This window comes from Papio anubis, chromosome 1 (assembly GCF_008728515.1).
Source record: "Papio anubis isolate 15944 chromosome 1, Panubis1.0, whole genome shotgun sequence".
Classification (NCBI taxonomy): domain Eukaryota; kingdom Metazoa; phylum Chordata; class Mammalia; order Primates; family Cercopithecidae; genus Papio; species Papio anubis.
This window is the reverse complement of record NC_044976.1, coordinates 200,835,514-200,853,394: the sequence shown is the minus strand read 5'-3', so window position 1 is coordinate 200,853,394 and position 17,881 is coordinate 200,835,514. Positions and strand designations below refer to the sequence as shown.

The window sequence follows — 17,881 nt, the reverse complement described above, 5'->3', positions numbered from 1 at the left end:
ATGTTGATAATTGTTGAAGCTGAAAACTGTTGAACTTACTAGGGCTGAGGTTGATTATACGATTACCTCTCTTTTTGCATATGTTTAACTTTTCCCATAAGAAAATGTTTTAGGAAAAATTGTCTAGCTTTCTCCAACCTGGGTTGGTTGGTATAAGTTACTGATTATGACTATCCCAAAAGTTGGTTCAACATTAAGGTAATGTTTGTTAGGGAAAAAAATTAGATCAACACATTATTTAGTATCCCAGGTTTTTGAGCATTCATTTAAAAAATTCACTATAATGAGAGATGATTATACATGTTTGTTATATTTCTGAGATGATCAATTTTAACAGGATTGGTGGTAATTTTTAAATCATAAACTGATAAAGTTTGATGACTGATAAATCTCCCCAATATATAGAAAATCTATTTAATTATTTTGTTTTCATAAGGGAACAACCTTGGTGGAAGGTACAGCTGTCTCTATGTACAAGGAGAAGCACATAGCTCACGTGTGCATCTGGCAGAACCCCCAGTACAGAGGCAAGCAGGTGCTGTTTTCCAATGACACCTACTTGTGTGTGTCCTAATACTATAGTTAGAAAATGGCTCAGATTTTTGAGTTGCTTTTCCCAGAACTCAAAGATCGTCTTCCTGTTTATCTTGGTGGAATGCCTATGCTATACTTGTGATTTTTCTGTTCTCTGTAACCTATTAAAACAAGATTGTCACAGATGGGGAAACAAGAGGTCATTAGTTAACAATCAGATATTTGATTTCTTGAGCAGAAAAGATACTCTGTTGTGTTTTTAAAAACATTTTTAAAGGAGAAATAGGGCTACTCCTTGGAAGGCAGATACTTGTTCACTGGGCTTTCCTCAAGAGTCAACACAGTCGTTTCTAAATTCATTTCCTCCTTCAACTCTGTTCTTGTAGTTAATATAAGCTTTGCCTCTTTTAATTCTTGTCAGTTCACAGTGGTTACTTCTTTATAGCTTAATACTGCCAGAAGAGCAAAGGGAAGCCAAATAGGTGGACAATTAGCTTTTGTCTAACTTGGTATGATATGGAGAGGAAAGCACTCTTTAATTCATTCTTCAGTTTCTAGAACAGTTGCTCTTGATTAGGTTAGGGGCAGAAAAAACATTTGTAATAATTTCTGGCTTTGAGAGACACAAGCCTTTGTCTGCCCCACAGTATTAGTTAACCCACCTAGTGCTCCTAATCATATATTAAGGATTGGGAAGGACATTCATTGCCTCACTCTCTGTTTCACCTTCTGTAAAACTGGTAGAATAATAGTACCCATTTCATAGCATTGTATGATGATTAAATTAGTTAATATTTTTAAAATGCTTAGAACACAGATTGGGTACATAATAGCAAGCACCACATGTGTTTATAAGATAAATTCCTTTGTGCTGCCTTCCGTTCAAGTTTAAATAAGTAAATAAATAAATTAAATAAATACTTGCATGCCATTTTGAAGTCTCTCTACAACATCTGAGTAAGTGGTGGCTGCGACAATGCTACTGGAGTTCCAGAATCTTGTTGGTGACAAGATTGTTCACCAGCATATGGTATGGTGAAAACTCACTAACTTGCAATTAGTTCAGATTATTAAGCCTGAATAGGTGAAAATCCTGAAATCAAGGATCTTTGGAACTATTTGATATCAGTATTTTATATTTGCCTGTTCTAGTCATTAAAATGTTGCAAGTGTTCTATTTGATGGATTAAGTATATTTAGGATATACATGTTCAATTTGTGATTTTGTATACTTAATTGGAACAAGAAAGCTAATAAAGGTTTTGCTATAGGGAATCTATTCTTTTAAGTAAACTTCAATGAAAATGTATGACTAGAGCATATAGAGAGGTAAATAATTTGTGGACACACCATAGACTGAAATAGTAAATTTAAAAGAAATTGTTGGAAGAATCAAGTGTTTGTGGAATGAGTCCTCCTAGTAAAGTTCCTGCTCTTGTGAATAATTAAGCATCATTTATAATTACTACAGTAAAAGGAAGCCTAAGAAGTATTAGACTCTACTTGTATTTAAATTACACTTTACTAATTTATGTGTATGAAAAATCTTTTAAAAGCTTATTTTCATAAGCCATGAGATAACTCCTTTACATTTTAAGAATTTCTGAATTTGCTTGTATTTTATTAGTGCAAACGGCAGAGCTAGCAATTCCTTTTTCTGTGTTCCCATTCCATCCTATTCATCCCTCTTTTAGGAAACTCTGAACTCTGGATTGTCCTTGTTTACATATCTGTCTCCTGCACTGGACTGTGTGTCTCTGAGTGTAGTATGACGAATTCATTTGTTTGTCAAGGATAGTCTAGCACATGGTATACTCTCAATACATTTGTTGAACAGCCTAATTAGTAATGTCTGCAACAATGACATTTTACTATATTTAATAAAGCTCTGGGAAAGTAGGATACACATAAGACAGGTCCAGGTCTAAATTATTTACAGAAACTTGGATTTTTAGTTCGGTTTGAAATTTGAAGATGTGAGTAGATTTAATCTCAGTTTCCCAAAGGACAAGCTAATTGGAATTATCATCCTCTTTCACTTGATTGGATCCCCAGAATGCCATTAACGGATGCAGCAGAATTTTTTAACAGTTTTAAATTCTGTATATTTGATGAAGAGGTTTTATATTTTTGGATTCAAGCCTCTTTTTAAACTTCTACAATGTGGTTCACAATAATTCCTCATATCCTGCTTTTGAAATATATATTGCAGCTTTCGTAAGTTGGGAAGGTTATATTTCAAGGACTAAAGTTACAGTATACTCAAGGGGTACACAAGCCTAGCACCGCATTTTCCAGAGTGTTCGATAAAGATTGTTAAACTCTAAATCACAGGCCTTTTAATTCTTAAGATAAATAGCAGCAGAAAGAAACATCTTTGGCTTATTTCTGGTAAGGTTTTTATGCTCTATAAAACAAAGAATTGTATTCATCCGCGCAGCACAGATTCTATTAAAAATAAATGTGAGAGTTGTTAATGTAGTACTGCTCATTTACCACCAAAATTCACTCTTCAGGAATAATTCCATCAGTTTAAATTGGATATTGGAATGAGCACTGATTACCTCATGTAATTTGGTAGCCCAAAATTTCTTCATGGAGTTTTGAAGTCAGCGGGATTTCAAAGGTTTTAATCAGTTTTTGATTTTTTTAAAACCCTCAAATTTCATTACCTTTAAATTGGGTTGAAACGGGGCGCAAGAGATTGGATTAACACCATAGTAATACTTACTTTGTTCTTAACCATTTCAGGGCTTCTTGAAATAGAGACTGTATGGTGTAATGGAAAAAGCCTTGGAATCTGAGAGCCTGATTCCTGGATTCAGTCCCAGTTCTGCGTGACCTTGGACAAGTTACTTTACTTCTCTGAATTTCCGTTTCCTCCTCTGCAAAACGAGGATAGCAACAGCCACCTTGCAACCCTTACTGGAGCGCGCCCCGCAAACCCCGCGCCTGCCTCGAGGAAGAGCAGCCATGATTACAACGCCGCCGCCGCCGCTCCGCTACCCGCTTGCGGCTGGCGCCCTCCCCCAGCAGGTGTAGGCGCTGCCGCGCTGCCCCACGCCTTTCCGCAGCTCGCGGGCCTGCGCTTCGGCGTCCCCAAGGAAGCTGCTGCAGGCTGAGGTAGCGCACCGGCCTCTCGCTTCCCAGTCCCGCCCTGGGCGGAGGCAGTGCCGCCGACCCAGCTCGGAGGCCGAGGCCCGGCCCCACCGAGTGCGGAGGAGCGCAGGCGGCCCCCGCCCCTCGGCCCTCCCCCCCGGCCCTCCCTCCGCCCCCTCCGCCCTTGCGCGCCGCCCGCCCGGGTCGCCGCGGGGCCGTGGTGTACGTGCAGAGCGCGCAGAGCGAGTGGCGCCCGCATGCCGTGCGCTCCTCCACAGCCTGGGCCGGGCCGCCGGGGAGGCTGAGGCGGCGGCGGCGGCCGAGGGGGCCGGTCTTGCGCTCCCCAGGCCCGCGCGCTTGAGTCCAGGTTGCCATTCGCCGCACAGGCCGCGTTCTCTCAGCCCTCGGCAGCGATGAGGCGCTGAGGCGGCCGCCGGCGCTGCGCCGGAGACTAGGACTCGGAAGCGGCCGGGCCGAGGGCGCGGGGTACCGGCCTCCCTGAGGCGAGGGTAGCGGGTACATGGCGCAGTAACGGCCCCTATCTCTCTCCCCGCTCCCCAGCCTCGGGCGAGGCCGTCCGGCCGCCACCCCTCTTGCTTGGCCGCCGCCGCCGCCGCCGCCGCCGCCGCAGCCGCCGCCGCCGCCGCCGCCATGGCCAATGACAGCGGCGGGCCCGGCGGGCCGAGCCCGAGCGAGCGAGACCGGCAGTACTGCGAGCTGTGCGGGAAGATGGAGAACCTGCTGCGCTGCAGCCGCTGCCGCAGCTCCTTCTACTGCTGCAAGGAGCACCAGCGTCAGGACTGGAAGAAGCACAAGCTCGTGTGCCAGGGCAGCGAGGGCGCCCTCGGCCCCGGAGTGGGCCCGCACCAGCACTCCGGCCCCGCGCCGCCGGCTGCAGCGCCGCTGCCCAGGGCCGGTGCCCGGGAGCCCAGGAAGGCAGCGGCGCGCCGGGACAACGTCTCCGGGGACGCGGCCAAGGCAAAAGCAAAGGCCAAGCCCCCGACCGACCCCGCGGCGGCCGCGTCGCCGTCTCGCGCGGCCCCGGGCGGCCAGGGCTCGGCTGTGGCTGCCGAGGCCGAGCCCGGGAAGGAGGAGCCGCCGGCCCGCTCATCGCTGTTCCAGGAGAAGGCGAACCTGTACCCCCCGAGCAACACGCCCGGGGATGCGCTGAGCCCCAGCGGCGGCCTGCGGCCCAACGGGCAGACGAAGCCCCTGCCGGCGCTGAAGCTGGCGCTCGAGTACATCGTGCCGTGCATGAACAAGCACGGCATCTGTGTGGTGGACGACTTCCTCGGCAAGGAGACCGGACAGCAGATCGGCGACGAGGTGCGCGCCCTGCACGACACCGGGAAGTTCACGGACGGGCAGCTGGTGAGCCAGAAGAGCGACTCGTCCAAGGACATCCGAGGCGATAAGATCACCTGGATCGAGGGCAAGGAGCCCGGCTGCGAAACCATTGGGCTGCTCATGAGCAGCATGGACGACCTGATCCGCCACTGTAACGGGAAGCTGGGCAGCTACAAAATCAATGGCCGGACGAAAGTAAGTGTGTGCTGCGGGTTTGTGCTGGACAGACCCTTCTCGGCGGGCAGCCCCTGCCTGCGACTGTAACCGCCTAGGCTGAGAAGCAGCATTCCTCTGTATAGAAGGGACTCGTTGTGTAGCACCCCGTAAGGAAGACGGACAGAATTTGTAGTGGCTGTTTATCTAGTTAGCCCCTTTGTGTCCGCTGTTTTCCACTTACTGCCCGTTCACAAACTTCTCCGGCTGATTGCATGGTTTTCTGGCTAAACGTAGGCTCTTTAACTTTGCTATTTTCTTTCTTCCATTTCACTGTTGGTCACAATTCAAACCTTAGTGGCGTTTTAGCCACCCAGTGAGGGGGTGTTAGAGTACCACCCAAACCAAGTCCTGGTTCTGCATCTGCCTTGTGTTTGCATACGCTCTTAAATTTCCTATGGTGTCTGAACCACTCATCACATTTTGATTGAGAGTCAAACGCTATGTGCAGTGAAGAGTTTGCCGGCTGACCACAAAAAGGTAAATTTAAAATACGCATTTAGTCGAAAGACTGTCTATATTCAGGAAGAGCTTGGCCACTCCCCTCCCCCTCTTATAGCTCTTATCCCTCACCCTGTTCCTACTGTTTTGAAACCCTTTACAAAAAGGGGAAAGAAGTATTTCCGTTTTCAGACTTCTCAGTGTAGGTAGGCTACATTTTTAGCATAAGTTTCCTTTATTTGCTTTGTTAATGTAATCCTTCTGTTGAAAACTGTTTTGTAACTTCCTGGAAAAAAAACAAAACAAAACAAACAAAAACAACCACAACATGGAATTGGAGCAGGAGGCTCGTTTTATCCTCCCAATTTGGTGAGTTTTTGTTTTCTCTTTACCGTTGCGGTTTTTCCTCCATAGATTCTTCACTTCCTACCTAGTCTATTCCTAGCTCTTTCCTCCCTCATGATAAACAGTAGACTCTTTCCTCCTTAATACTCTCTTGCAGCTCTTTTTCATTTTACTTCTCAGATCTTGATCTCTTCTGTGTATATAGCTGCTCCCGGGCCACCCTCCTTCACCATCAGTCTCTGTCTGATTTTGTGAGTTTTGAGAGATTGACCTGGGAGAGCATCACAGTTGCATGTTTGTACACACACGCTGACTCTAACCAGTGGTTCTTTTTTATGTGTGCGTCAGATCATTTACTTTGACAGTCATTACATGTGATTCTCAGGCTGCCCGAAAGGCTGAACATAGGCAGGGAGAAAGTTACAAACATGAAAATGTGGGGAAAAATACAATGTGGAGTCTAATTTACGTATTGCCACTTCATTACTGGGTGAAGGCACAAGTCTTGATTTCTTGTAGTCTTAAAAAGGAACAGTTGAATAATATTAAACTGGAAGGGAAAGGGGGATCTGATGAAATCTCAGCCTTGGTGTTTCACTAGATTTTCATTGATATTTTTAAGAAAGAACGTTGTCATGGATCACATCTGAACATAAAGTCCCGAGCTCCAGAGCAGGAAAGAAATTAGTTTGAGAGAATAGGGCTATGAAGACTGACCAAAGTATATCGTTGGGACATAAACTTAAATTGGATTCTTGAAGAAGATGATGTCCCAAATCTTTCTTGATCTGCTTTCCTTAGTTAATTTAGCTTTCCAAGTTAGGCTGAGACCTCTTTTCTCTTTTGTCTTCCTGCTTTCACCTGTCCTTAGAGAAGGGACAGCAGACAGCCTGGCTCTTACAGCAAATGCTTCTCATAGGGATGCTGTTAGAAATAGCTACCTCCTTCCTCAAGAGTTCTAGTTGTTGGGGTTTTAAGTCACCTAACTGTACATATTAGCAGGTAATAAGGGACGGGATGAAGGAGGGATGACCTTTAAACTCTTTGGATTAGATCTTCTGCTTATATTAATTTTAGGAACACAACTTTAGGATCTATAAATGATATTCTGGAATTCCTTTCATTATACTTCTTGGCCTAAAGAGGTTTTGGTAATCGTGTTTGAACGTGTGATTTAAGTATTCCTAAAAAAACAAGGGTGTTTGCTTTGTGGAAATGAGAAGGCAGTCAGAATAACCACCCACCGTATACTGAGCAACCACAGTGTGTTAGGCATCAGATTAGGGTCAATAGAGATACATTCAGAGTAATCTTTTTTTTTTTTTTTTTTTTTGAGACAGGGTCTTCCTTTGTCGCCCAAGCTGGAGTACAAGGTGTATAAGCATGGCCCACTGCAGCTTCCACCTCCTAGGCTCAAGCTATCCTGCCACCTCAGCTTCCGAGTAGCTGGTACTGTAGGCACACACCACCATGCTCGGCCACATTAAAAAAAAAAGGTTTTTTATAGAGTCAGGGTCTTGCTGATCATTTGATCTGGAACTCCTGGGCTCAGGTGATCCTCCTGCCTTGTCCTCCCAAAGTACTGTGGTTACAGACTTGAGTCACCTCACCTGGCCACAATAATCTTAATTCTATGAAGTGAGTCATGTTACTCCTAGTTTACATTTGAGGGATTTTCAGCTCAGACTTGGCTAAGGTCTACCACTTACCATAACCCTAGCTGGTGTTCAAACTTACGTCATTCAGATATCAAACCCATGCTCTTTGTTAGCTACACTGGTTACAGGTAGAACATTAAATGAGATGTAGATTACTTGGCACCCTGCTGGAACTGCAGTTTGATACATATATTTTGTTGAAAGTGGGTGAATAGCACTAGCTTTTATGTGAGTAATCATACTCTACGGTTGGGTTGTGTAAAACTTAATTAGGTGAGTGTACAATGTTTATTTCAGATCGTGGCTTAAAAGCCACTTTTGTATTTATCCACCTGAATTATGCGCCTGTCAGTATAACTGTTAAGAGATGTCAGAATATGGTTTTTTTATGTAATTGCAGAGGGAGACTTCAGTTCAGAATTTTATCCTTCATAACATTATAGTGATTTTAAACGTTATATGCAGCAAATGTGTAGTGTTTTTCTCATTTTAACTTTCACAGCAGTAGGCAGGTGGTTGTATCCTTTTTTTATAGATTAGAAAAGTGGGACTCAGGAAATAATTTCACTAGTTGGAAATTCTGCAGCATAGTAGGACTTAAATTCAGGTTTTCTGACTAAGAATCTGATGTTCTTTTTATTTACATCATCTATATTGCATGCTCTTTATGTCAGGGCATGGTAATCAGATGATACATGATTGTCTGTGGCCCATTCAGCATAGGCTTTGTTTTCCCCTGAATTTCTACTTCAAACATTCTTATCTGGCCACTGTTTATGCAGCTACTTTAAAAAAGGAACCACAAGGGAAAAATGAAGTAATACAGGATAAAAACAGAAATGTAATTGTAGCCACTGATGTAACCAAGCTCCTGTTTCCACTTTCTCTGGTCTTTTTGGGATTTTCCCCTTTTTGCTGTTACCCTGCCCTTTGATCCTATATCTTTGCTTATGCTTGTTTTCGTCAAGAAGACTCTCGATATCCAGTAGAAAGAAACCATAGTCTGCTGTTTTGTGAAGAGTAGGGTGCCTTGACTTGGGGGTACAGGAGTAAGAGGAATGCAGAGGAGTGAGGATCATGGGAAAATGTTGAACTTTTCTGTTGGAGTTTCTTAGCCACTCTGAAGGAAAACATTTTCCCGTTAAAATAGAAATACTAGTATCATATACATAACATTTTTGGAATTTAATCCAAAACTTCATCTGTTCCATTGAAACATACATAAATAAAAGGAGTAATAAAATAGGTTGGGACCAATAAGCAGCAGATTATGTTACTAAGATTTTTCACTGTTACTGTAGTTAGTCAGCTCTGGCTGATTATGGCTTTTAAGAGCAAAGAATAGGATGAGGAAAATGCTGCTGTTTTATTATCACTAACAGAGATGTGGTGACAATCCTCTTAGATGTTAAAACAAAACTGACCCAGGAAGAGAGCCCTCATCAGTACCAGACCATGCTGGCATCCAGATCTCAAGACTTTCAGCTTCTAGAACTGTGAGAAAATAAACATGTTATTTAAACCTAAATACATAACTAAACTTTTATCTACTTCTGCCATTCTCTTTATACGCTTGGGATCCAGGATACACAAATTGAAGTTACTTGTTTAATGATTTTATAACTGTCAGAATTTAAGTTAAAAGTGAGTTATTCGGTATGTAGAAAGGCTGAAAATAGTACAACTGCAGTAATTCTGCCAGCTATAAGGGACATGTGGACTGAGAGGGTAGTCTTAATAGATTGTAATCAACTATGTGCGAAAACATTTTGTACAGTGAGTTGATGTGTAGTTTACATGTAAACTACTTTAGTTCTAAAAGAATTTTATTTTATGTTAAAAGATTTTTTTAGGCTGGGCTTAGTGACTCACCCCTAAAATCGCAGCATTTTGAGGGGCTGAGGCAGGAGGATCACTTGAGCCCAGGAGTTCAAGACCAGCTTGGGCAAATGGTGAGACCTTGTCTCTAAAAAAAATTAAAAAATTAACCAGGCATGGTGGTGCGAGCTCGTGGTCTCAGGTGGGAGGATTGCTTGAGCCCAGGTGACAGAACAAAACCCTGTCTCTTTTTTTTGTATGTATGTAGCTCTTATCTACTACCTAATAATCCGCAAAAATGCCCACAGAGCCTTAATTACGTGGAGGAGGAGGGGATAATAGAGATCATTTTAGCTTTGAAAGATAATGGATTCTGGGCCAGATGTGATAACTCACGCCTGTAATTCCCAACTGACTCTGGGAGGCTGAGGCAGGAAGATAGCTTGAGTTCAGGAATTCAAGACCAGCTTGGGCAACATGGCAAGACCTCATCTCTACTGAAAAAAAAAAAATTAAGAAAGAAAGGGGTCGGGTGCAGTGGCTCACACCTGTTACCCCAGCACTTTGGGAGGCCGAGGCAGGCGGATCACGAGGTGGAGAGATCAACACCAATCTGGCCAACCAACATGGTGAAATCCTGTCTCTACTAAAAATACAAAAATAAGCTGGGTGTAGTGTTGCAAGCCTGTAGTCCCAGCTACTTGGGAGGCTGAGGTAGGAGAATCGCTTGAACCCGGGAGGCAGAGGTTGCAGTGAGCCGAGATTGTGTCACTGCACTCCAGCCGGGGCGACAGAGTGAGACTCCGTCTCAAAAAAAAAAAAAAAAGGAAAGAAAGATAATGCATTTGGTTCTGCCATTAGATCTGGGTTGGATCCCGGGTCTGCTATGGTTTCTGTGTCCTTAGTCCAGTTTCTTAATCTCTTGAGTCCTCAGTTGCTCTGTTTATAAAATGGTGTTCAGTGATACCTGTCTTTTTAGCTTCTCAGGCTTGTTGTGAGGTGAACATATAATGCTTCATGTAAAGCAACTTTTAGATTGTAAAGCGCTGTGCAGAACTGTTCTTAACTATTCTCCCATTTTAAAAATTTGCTGTCTTTCTGATTCTTTCTTTTAAGAGTTCTGTGCTTTCCCTGTCTCATTCCCCTCCCATAAACTGGAGAAAAAAGGTCTTAGAATGATCACCCATATTTTTACCTAAACACTTTTCCTGCATTCACACATTTTTTTTTAAAGAGAAGAAATAACATATTTTTTTAAAAAGAAAAAAGTCCCAGAGAGATTAACTTGTTCAGAGTCATAGAGCTGGTGACAAAATCAACAGACCTTTGATTCAGTTCATTCATATCTGTAACTTTATGCTGTATCTCATATAACAATGACATATTTCTACTTAGCTAATTTTGGCATATTTTATGCCTTTTTTTTAAAGGACAGGGTCTGACTTGCACAGGCTGGAGTGCAGTGGTACAATTATGGCTCACTGCAGCCTCAAGCTCCTGGGCTCAAGCAGTCCTCCCACTTGAGTCTCCATAGTAGCTGGGACTACAGGCATGTGCCAACACACCTGGATAATTTCTTAACTTTTTTTTGTAGAGATGGGGTCTCGTTATGTTGTCCAGGCTGTTCTAGAACTGTTGGCCTCAAATGATCTTCCTGCCTTGGTCTCCCAAAGTGCTGGCTCTTGCCTGTAATCTTAGCACTTTGGGAGGCCAGGGTGGGCAGATTTGCTTGAGCCCAGGAGTTCCAGACCAGGGGGCAACATGGTGAAACCCATCTCGAAAAACAGTACAAAAATTAATCAGGCATGGTGGCACATGAGTGTAGTCCCAGCTTCTTGAGGGGCTGAGGTGGGAAGACCACTTGAGCCTGGGAGGTAAAGGTTGCATTGAACTGTGATTGCACCACTGCACTTCATCCAGCCTGGGTAACAGCAAGACCCTGTCTCAAAAAAAAAAAAAAAAAAAAAAACAGTGCTGGGATTACAGGTATGAGCCATCACACTGGGCCTCTGCCATTTTTGAGAATATGCTTGAACATTTGAGACTTTCTTCTCCTTTTTACTTCTATCATTCTACATGTTGGCTTATCTGACATTCTAGTTTAAATTTTTCTCTTACCTGATTTCCTTAAATGCTCTTTATCCATCTCTTTCCTCTGATACTATTTAAAGCCGTTTGCCCTGAAGTAGGCCTACCCTCTCTTGTTTCTTTAGTAGGAGCTGTCTTCCTACTCTGTGTTTCTGATTTGCAGTTTACTCCTGTTTTCCTTTCCCTTTTTTTCCCCATCAGGCTTGAAATCTATCTTTGTTCTTCTTCCATGTTTTCTGAAGCCTGTGCCTGTCTGGTATGCCCTTGAATTGATGTTATCAGCTTAGTTGTTTTTGTTTAATTTTTCACTTTAGGCCTTTAAAGCTACCCCAACTATTTCAGTCTCCCTTTCATTCTAGCACATTCTTGGGCAGTTTCTGTTTCTTAGATTTTACTTCTGTGCTTACATTCCACCTTCTTTTCCACTATGCCCTCGTTTCCACACTTGGAACATTGTCTGTGACTACGTGATGGCATTCAGATAATTTACTAAGCCCATTTTCAGAGCTTGTCTTTGCCTTTTATTTCAGCTAAAACTCTTCCAAAAAAAATTGATGTAGATGGTTAACCAAAATCTTCTCTTACAGCAGTTTATTTCATGCCTTATATCCTAGTCAAAACTCAACTTTTCTGCCACCTTTGTACTTCATAATCACATTTTTCCATAAGCAATTCACAGTTAGTTTTATTTCTGAAGAGCTTGGACAGTATCTGTAGACTTGAGATCACCATAAAGTTTTCATGAGTTTGGAATTCTCATTTTTCTTATGCAGTGTCCCAGGTCCCAGTTCTTTACCAAAGCAAAATATGTGTACTCTTTATCCTTTGTTGTATTCTCTGAGTCCTGTTTTGATAATATTTTCACTCATTTGTTCAACAGATGTTGAGTACCCTCCACATACAGGCCCTGTTCTAGGAGCTAGGGTGTCCTGAACAACAACAAAAAGCACCCTCTCTCATGGACCTTATCTTCTAGTTGGAGGAAGTGAGGGGTAGGGAGGGACAGTCAGTAAACAAATGTCCAAGTAATACATGGTATGTTAGGTGGTAAATATTAAGATGGAGAATAAGTGAGATAAGGACAGAGTGACTAGGGCGTACTCTTTTAGATTGATAAAATAAGGTAACATTTAAATAGTGACTTGAATGAAGTAGGAAATTAGTTGTGTGGATATGTGGAAGAGGAGCATTCCGAGGAATGGTATTAAATAGCAAATACAGAGGCACTAACTTGAAATGTGTTTGGTGTGTTCAGAAAACAGCAAGCAGAGCACTTTGGGAGGTCGAGGTGGACGGATCACTGAGGTCAGGAGTTCAAGACCAGCCTGGCCAACATGGCGAAACCCCATCTCTACTAAAAATACAAAAATTAGCCAGGCGTGATGGTGTGTGCCTGTAGTCCCAGCTACTCTGGAGGCTGAGGCAGGAGAATTACTTGAACTGAGGAGGTGGAGGTGCAGTGAGCCAAGATCATGTCACCACACTCTAACCTGGGCAGCAGAGTGAGACTCTGTCTCAAAAAAAAAAAAAACCCAGAAAACAGCAAGGAAACCACTGTGGTTATAGTGGAAGGAGTAAAGGATATGGGATTGATATAGTGGGATAGGAAATGAGATCAGTTTGTGTAGGGTTTTACCTTGCAAGCCATGGCAAGGATGCTGGGTTTTATTGTGGGTGATACGGGAGAATTGTTTTAGAAAGATCTCTGTGGCTGTTGTGTAGCAGTAGATGTGGGGTGGAAGGATGGAATCAGGAATACTAGTTAGGAAATGCTTGTAGTAGTCTGGGCACTGGATGATAGGGGCTTAAATTAGAGTAATAGCTATGGAGGTGGTGAGCATTTGTTGAATTCTGGATATATTTTGAAAGTAGAATCAAATGAGATTTGCTGATATATTAGTATGAAAGAAAGGAAGACTCATGAATGACTTAAAGGGTTTTGACTTGAGTGACTGGAAGGAAATTATTGTTTTATTCTGACCTAACTTTTCTGCTGTTCTCTTGCCCCCACTTTTTCAGTGTTGCCATTTATGATAGCTTGCTGACACTTGTTTCCCAGCCAAGCAACAGGAAAAAAGTTATATGCTCTAGATTTTCACATTCCTTCAAATTGACTGTGTTAGCTAGTACTACTGTTGACCTTCTAGAGAAGAAAGCCCCATCCTTTCTTCTCTAGAGGTTTTATGGTTTCTTTGTGCAGTATGCTCTTATCAGCTCTACCACTGGAACTGCCTACAGGAATTATTGCAGGAAACTTTGCAACACTATTAGTGTTGTCTGTAAGTATGTCTGTGCTTCCTTGCATGAACCACTCATTCGAGATGGCTTGTAGATCCACCTAAAAATAAATATACAAAGTTTGAACGTTAGGAAACGTTAGAGAAAATTGGATGGTTCAGCATAAGGCAAGCATAGATTTAGATTCAATGTCAAAATGAAGTCAGAAATAAAACATCTTCATTTAAACCTACTGTTGAAAATAAAACTGTTACAGAAAATTGGGAAGAATGGAATGACCATAAAATATCAAAAATAGTTCCATTGACTTATCAGTACATGACTGTGTGATACACATGACTGTATGATAGCTTCCTAAAGTAGTAAAGAGGAAGAAAGTTACTGATAGCTTAGGGACTGTATTGGATGATCTGTGAAGATATCAGTGATGTTTGAACCTTTCATCCCCTTGATGTGGAGCCTGGCACTGGAATTGCAAATAAAAGTACCAAATATAAAATAATACTGATACTATTAAAATTAGAATATACTATCCAGGACTTTTTTTTTTTTTTTGGAGATGGAGTCTCACTCTGTCACCCAGGCTGGAGTGCAATGGCGTGGTCTTGGTTCACTACAGCCTCTGCCTCCCGGATTCAAGTGATTCTCCTCCCTCTGCCTCCTGAGTAGCTGGGACTACAAGCGCCCACCACCACACCTGGCTAATTTTTTTGTATTTTTAATAGAGAGGGTTTCACTGTGGTGGCCAAGCTGGTCTCGAACTCCTGACCTCGTGATCCTCCTGCCTCGGCCTCCCAAAGTGCTAGAATTACAGGCATGAGCCACCATGCCCAGCCTACTATCCAGGACTTGTAAGCATAGGAAGCCTTGCTTTTGATTCTAAAGTGAGAGAGGATTACAAAAGTATGGGTAAACATTACATTGTCGGGTATGAAATAATTTTTAAAAATTAAAACCAGAAACGTGAAACATGAACTCCAGAACCCAGGAACCTGTAGTCTCATCTCAATTCAATTTAAGGCTAATTTTCATGTAATAACACCTTGATAGGAAATGTGAAATCTGAGAAGTAAATTGAAAAGGACTAATCATGAGTTTGAGGAATTAAAAGATTGACCATTGTATTTGTCTGTTTTCACACTGCTATGAAGACCTGAGACTGGGTAATTTATAAAGAAAAGAGGTTTAATTGACTTACAGTTCCACATGGCTGAGGAGGCCTCAGGAAACTTACAATCATGATATAAGGGGAAGTAAGGTACATCTTACATGGTAGCAGGAGAGAGAGCGAAGGAGGAAGTGCCACACTTTAAACCATCAAATCTCATGAGAACTCACCATCACAAGGACGGCATGGGGGAAACTGCCTCCATGATCCAGTTACCTCCCACCATACCCCTCCCTCGACATGGGATTACAATTGGACATGAGATTTGGATGGGGACATAGAGCCAAACCACATCATTCTGCCCCTGCCCCTCCCAAATCTCATGTTCTCCCATTTCAAAACAGTCATGCTTTCCCAGCAGTCACCCAAAGTCTTGACTCATTCCAGCATTAACTCAAAAGTCCAAGTCTAAAGTATCATCTGAGACAAGGCAAGTAAGTCTCTTCTGCCTATGAGCCTGTAAAATCACAAGCAAATTATTTACTTCCAAGACATGATGGGACTACAGGCATTGGGTAAATGCTTCCATTCCAAAAGGGAGAAACTGGCCAAAACCAAGGGGCTATAGGCCCCCCTGCAAGTCTGAAATCCAGCAGGGCAGCCATTAAAGTTCCAAAATCTTCTGTGAATCCATGTCTCACATCCAGGGCACACTGATGCAAGAGGTGGGCTTCCAAGGCCTTCGGCAGCTCTGCCCTGTGGCTTTGCAGGATACAGCTCCTACAGCTTTTTTCACGAACTGATGTTGAGTGCCTATGACTTTTCCAAGTGCACGGTGAAAGCTATCAGTTGAGCTACCATTCTGGGATCTGGAGGACAGTGGCCTTCTCTCAGCTCCGGTAGGCAGTGCCCCAGTGGGGACTCTATGGGGGCTCCAACCCCACATTTTCCCCCACACTTTCCTAATAGAGGTTCTCCATGAGGGCTCCACCCCTGCAACAGATTCTGCCTGGATATCCAGGCATTTTCATACATCCTCTGAAATCTAGGTGGAGATTCCCAAACTTCAGTTCTTGCCTTCTGCCTACAGGCCCAGTAACACATGGAAGCCACCAAGGCTTGGGGCTTGCACCCTCTAAAGCAACAGCCCGAGCTGTATCATGGCCCCTTTTAGCCACGCCTGGAGCTAGAGCAGCTGGGACTCAGGGCACCAAGTCTCAAGGCTGCACACAGCAGTGTGACCCTGGTTCTGGCCAGGAAACCGTTTTTTTCCTTTTAGGTCTCAGGCCTCTGATGGAAGGGGCTGCTGGGAAGATCTCAGACATGCCCTAGAGACATTTTTTTCCCATTGGCTTGGCTGTTAACATTTGGCTCCTTATTGCTTATGCAAATTTCTGCAGCAGAAGGCTTGAATTTCTCCCCAGAAAATGGGTTTTTATTTTCTACTACATGGTCAGTGTATCAGTCTGTTCTCACGCTGCTAATAAAGACATACACAAGACTAGGTAATTTATAAAGGAAAGCGGTTTAATTGACTCACAGCTCAGCATAGCTGGAGAGGCTTCAGGAAAGTTACAATCATGGTGGAAGGGGAAGCAAACATGTCTTCCTTCACATGGTGGCAGGGAGAAGAATGAGTGCCCAGTGAAGGGGGAAGCCCCTTATAAAATCATCAGCTCTCGTGAGAACTCACTATCATGAGAACAGGATGGGGGAAACCACCCCCATAATTCAATTATCTCCACCTGCTCCCTCCCATGACACATGGGGTTTATGGGAACTACAATTCAAAATGAGATTTGTGTGGGGACACAGTCAAACCATATTCTGCCCCTGCCCCCTCCCAAATCTTATGTCCTCTCACTTCAAAACAATCATGCCCTTCCAAGTCTTAATGCATTCCAGCACTAACCCAAAAGTCCAAGTCCAGAGTCTCATCTGAGACAAGGCACGTCCCTTCCACCTCTGAACCTGTAAAATCAAAAGCAAGTTAGTTCCCAGATACAATGGGGTTACAGGTGTTGGGTAGATAGACCCATTCCAAAGGGTAGAAATTGGCCAAAAGGGTCTACAGGCCCTGTGCAAGTCTAAAATCCAATAGGGCAATCATTAAACCTTAAAGTTCCAAAATGATCTCCTTTGACTCCATGTCTCACATCCAGGGCATGCTGATGCAACAGGTGGGCTCCCATGGCCTTGGGCAGCTTTGCCCCTGTGGCTTTGAAGGGTACAGCCTCCGTCCTGGGTGCTTTCATGGGTTGGTGTTGAATGTCTGTGGCTTCTCCAGGTGCACGGTGCAAGCTGTCAGTGGATCTACTATTCTGGGGTCTGGAGGATGGTGGCCCTCATCTCACAGCTCCACTAGGCATTGACCCAGTGGGGACTCTATGTGGGGGCTCTGACCCCACATTTCATCTCAACACTGCCCTAGGAGAGGTGGTTCTCCATGAGGGCTCTGCCCCTGCAGCAAAATTCTGTCTGGACATCAGGCTTTTCCATACATCCTCTGAAATCTAGGTGGAGGTTCCCAAACCTTAATTCTTGCCTTCTGCACACCTGCAGGCCCAACACCACGTGGAAGCCACCAGGGCTTGGGATTTGCACCTTCTGAAGCAAGGGCCTGAGATGTATGTTGGCCCCTTTAGCCATGGCTGGAGCAACTGGGACACAGGGCATCAAGTTCCAAGGCTGCACACAGCAGGAGGACCCTGGACCTTGCCCAGGAAACCACTTTCCCTCCTAGGCCTGTGATGGGAGGGGCTGCCGTGAAGGTCTCTAATATGCCCTGGAAACATTTTCCCCATTGTCTTGGTGATGCAAATTTCTGCTGCAGGCTTGAATTTCTCTCCAGAGTATCATGTTTTCTTTTTTTGTGTGTTATCAGTTTGCAAGTTTTCCAAACTCTTACGCTTTTCTTCCTCTTGAATGCTTTGCCACTTAGAAATGTCTTCTGCCAGATATCCTAAATCATCTCTGTCAAGTTCACAGTTCC

At 43.7% G+C, this 17,881-nt stretch overlaps 1 protein-coding gene across 3 annotated transcripts in view; it reads left to right on the top strand.

The window, feature by feature from the left end:
• The first annotated feature begins 1,117 nt into the window (after positions 1 to 1,117).
• The window catches only part of EGLN1 (egl-9 family hypoxia inducible factor 1), a 63,124-nt gene continuing 46,360 nt past the window's right edge, over positions 1,118 to 17,881 (top strand). For 2 of the 3 annotated variants that reach the window (XM_021931388.2, XM_021931379.2), the window contains exon 1: positions 3,842 to 5,175. In XM_021931388.2, coding sequence (XP_021787080.2) covers positions 4,285 to 5,175 — 891 coding nt within the window. In that variant the 5' untranslated portion in view covers positions 3,842 to 4,284. Of the gene's footprint in view, positions 5,176 to 17,881 lie in introns of all 3 variants that reach the window. The other variant, XM_003893765.4, reaches the window with a different exon arrangement.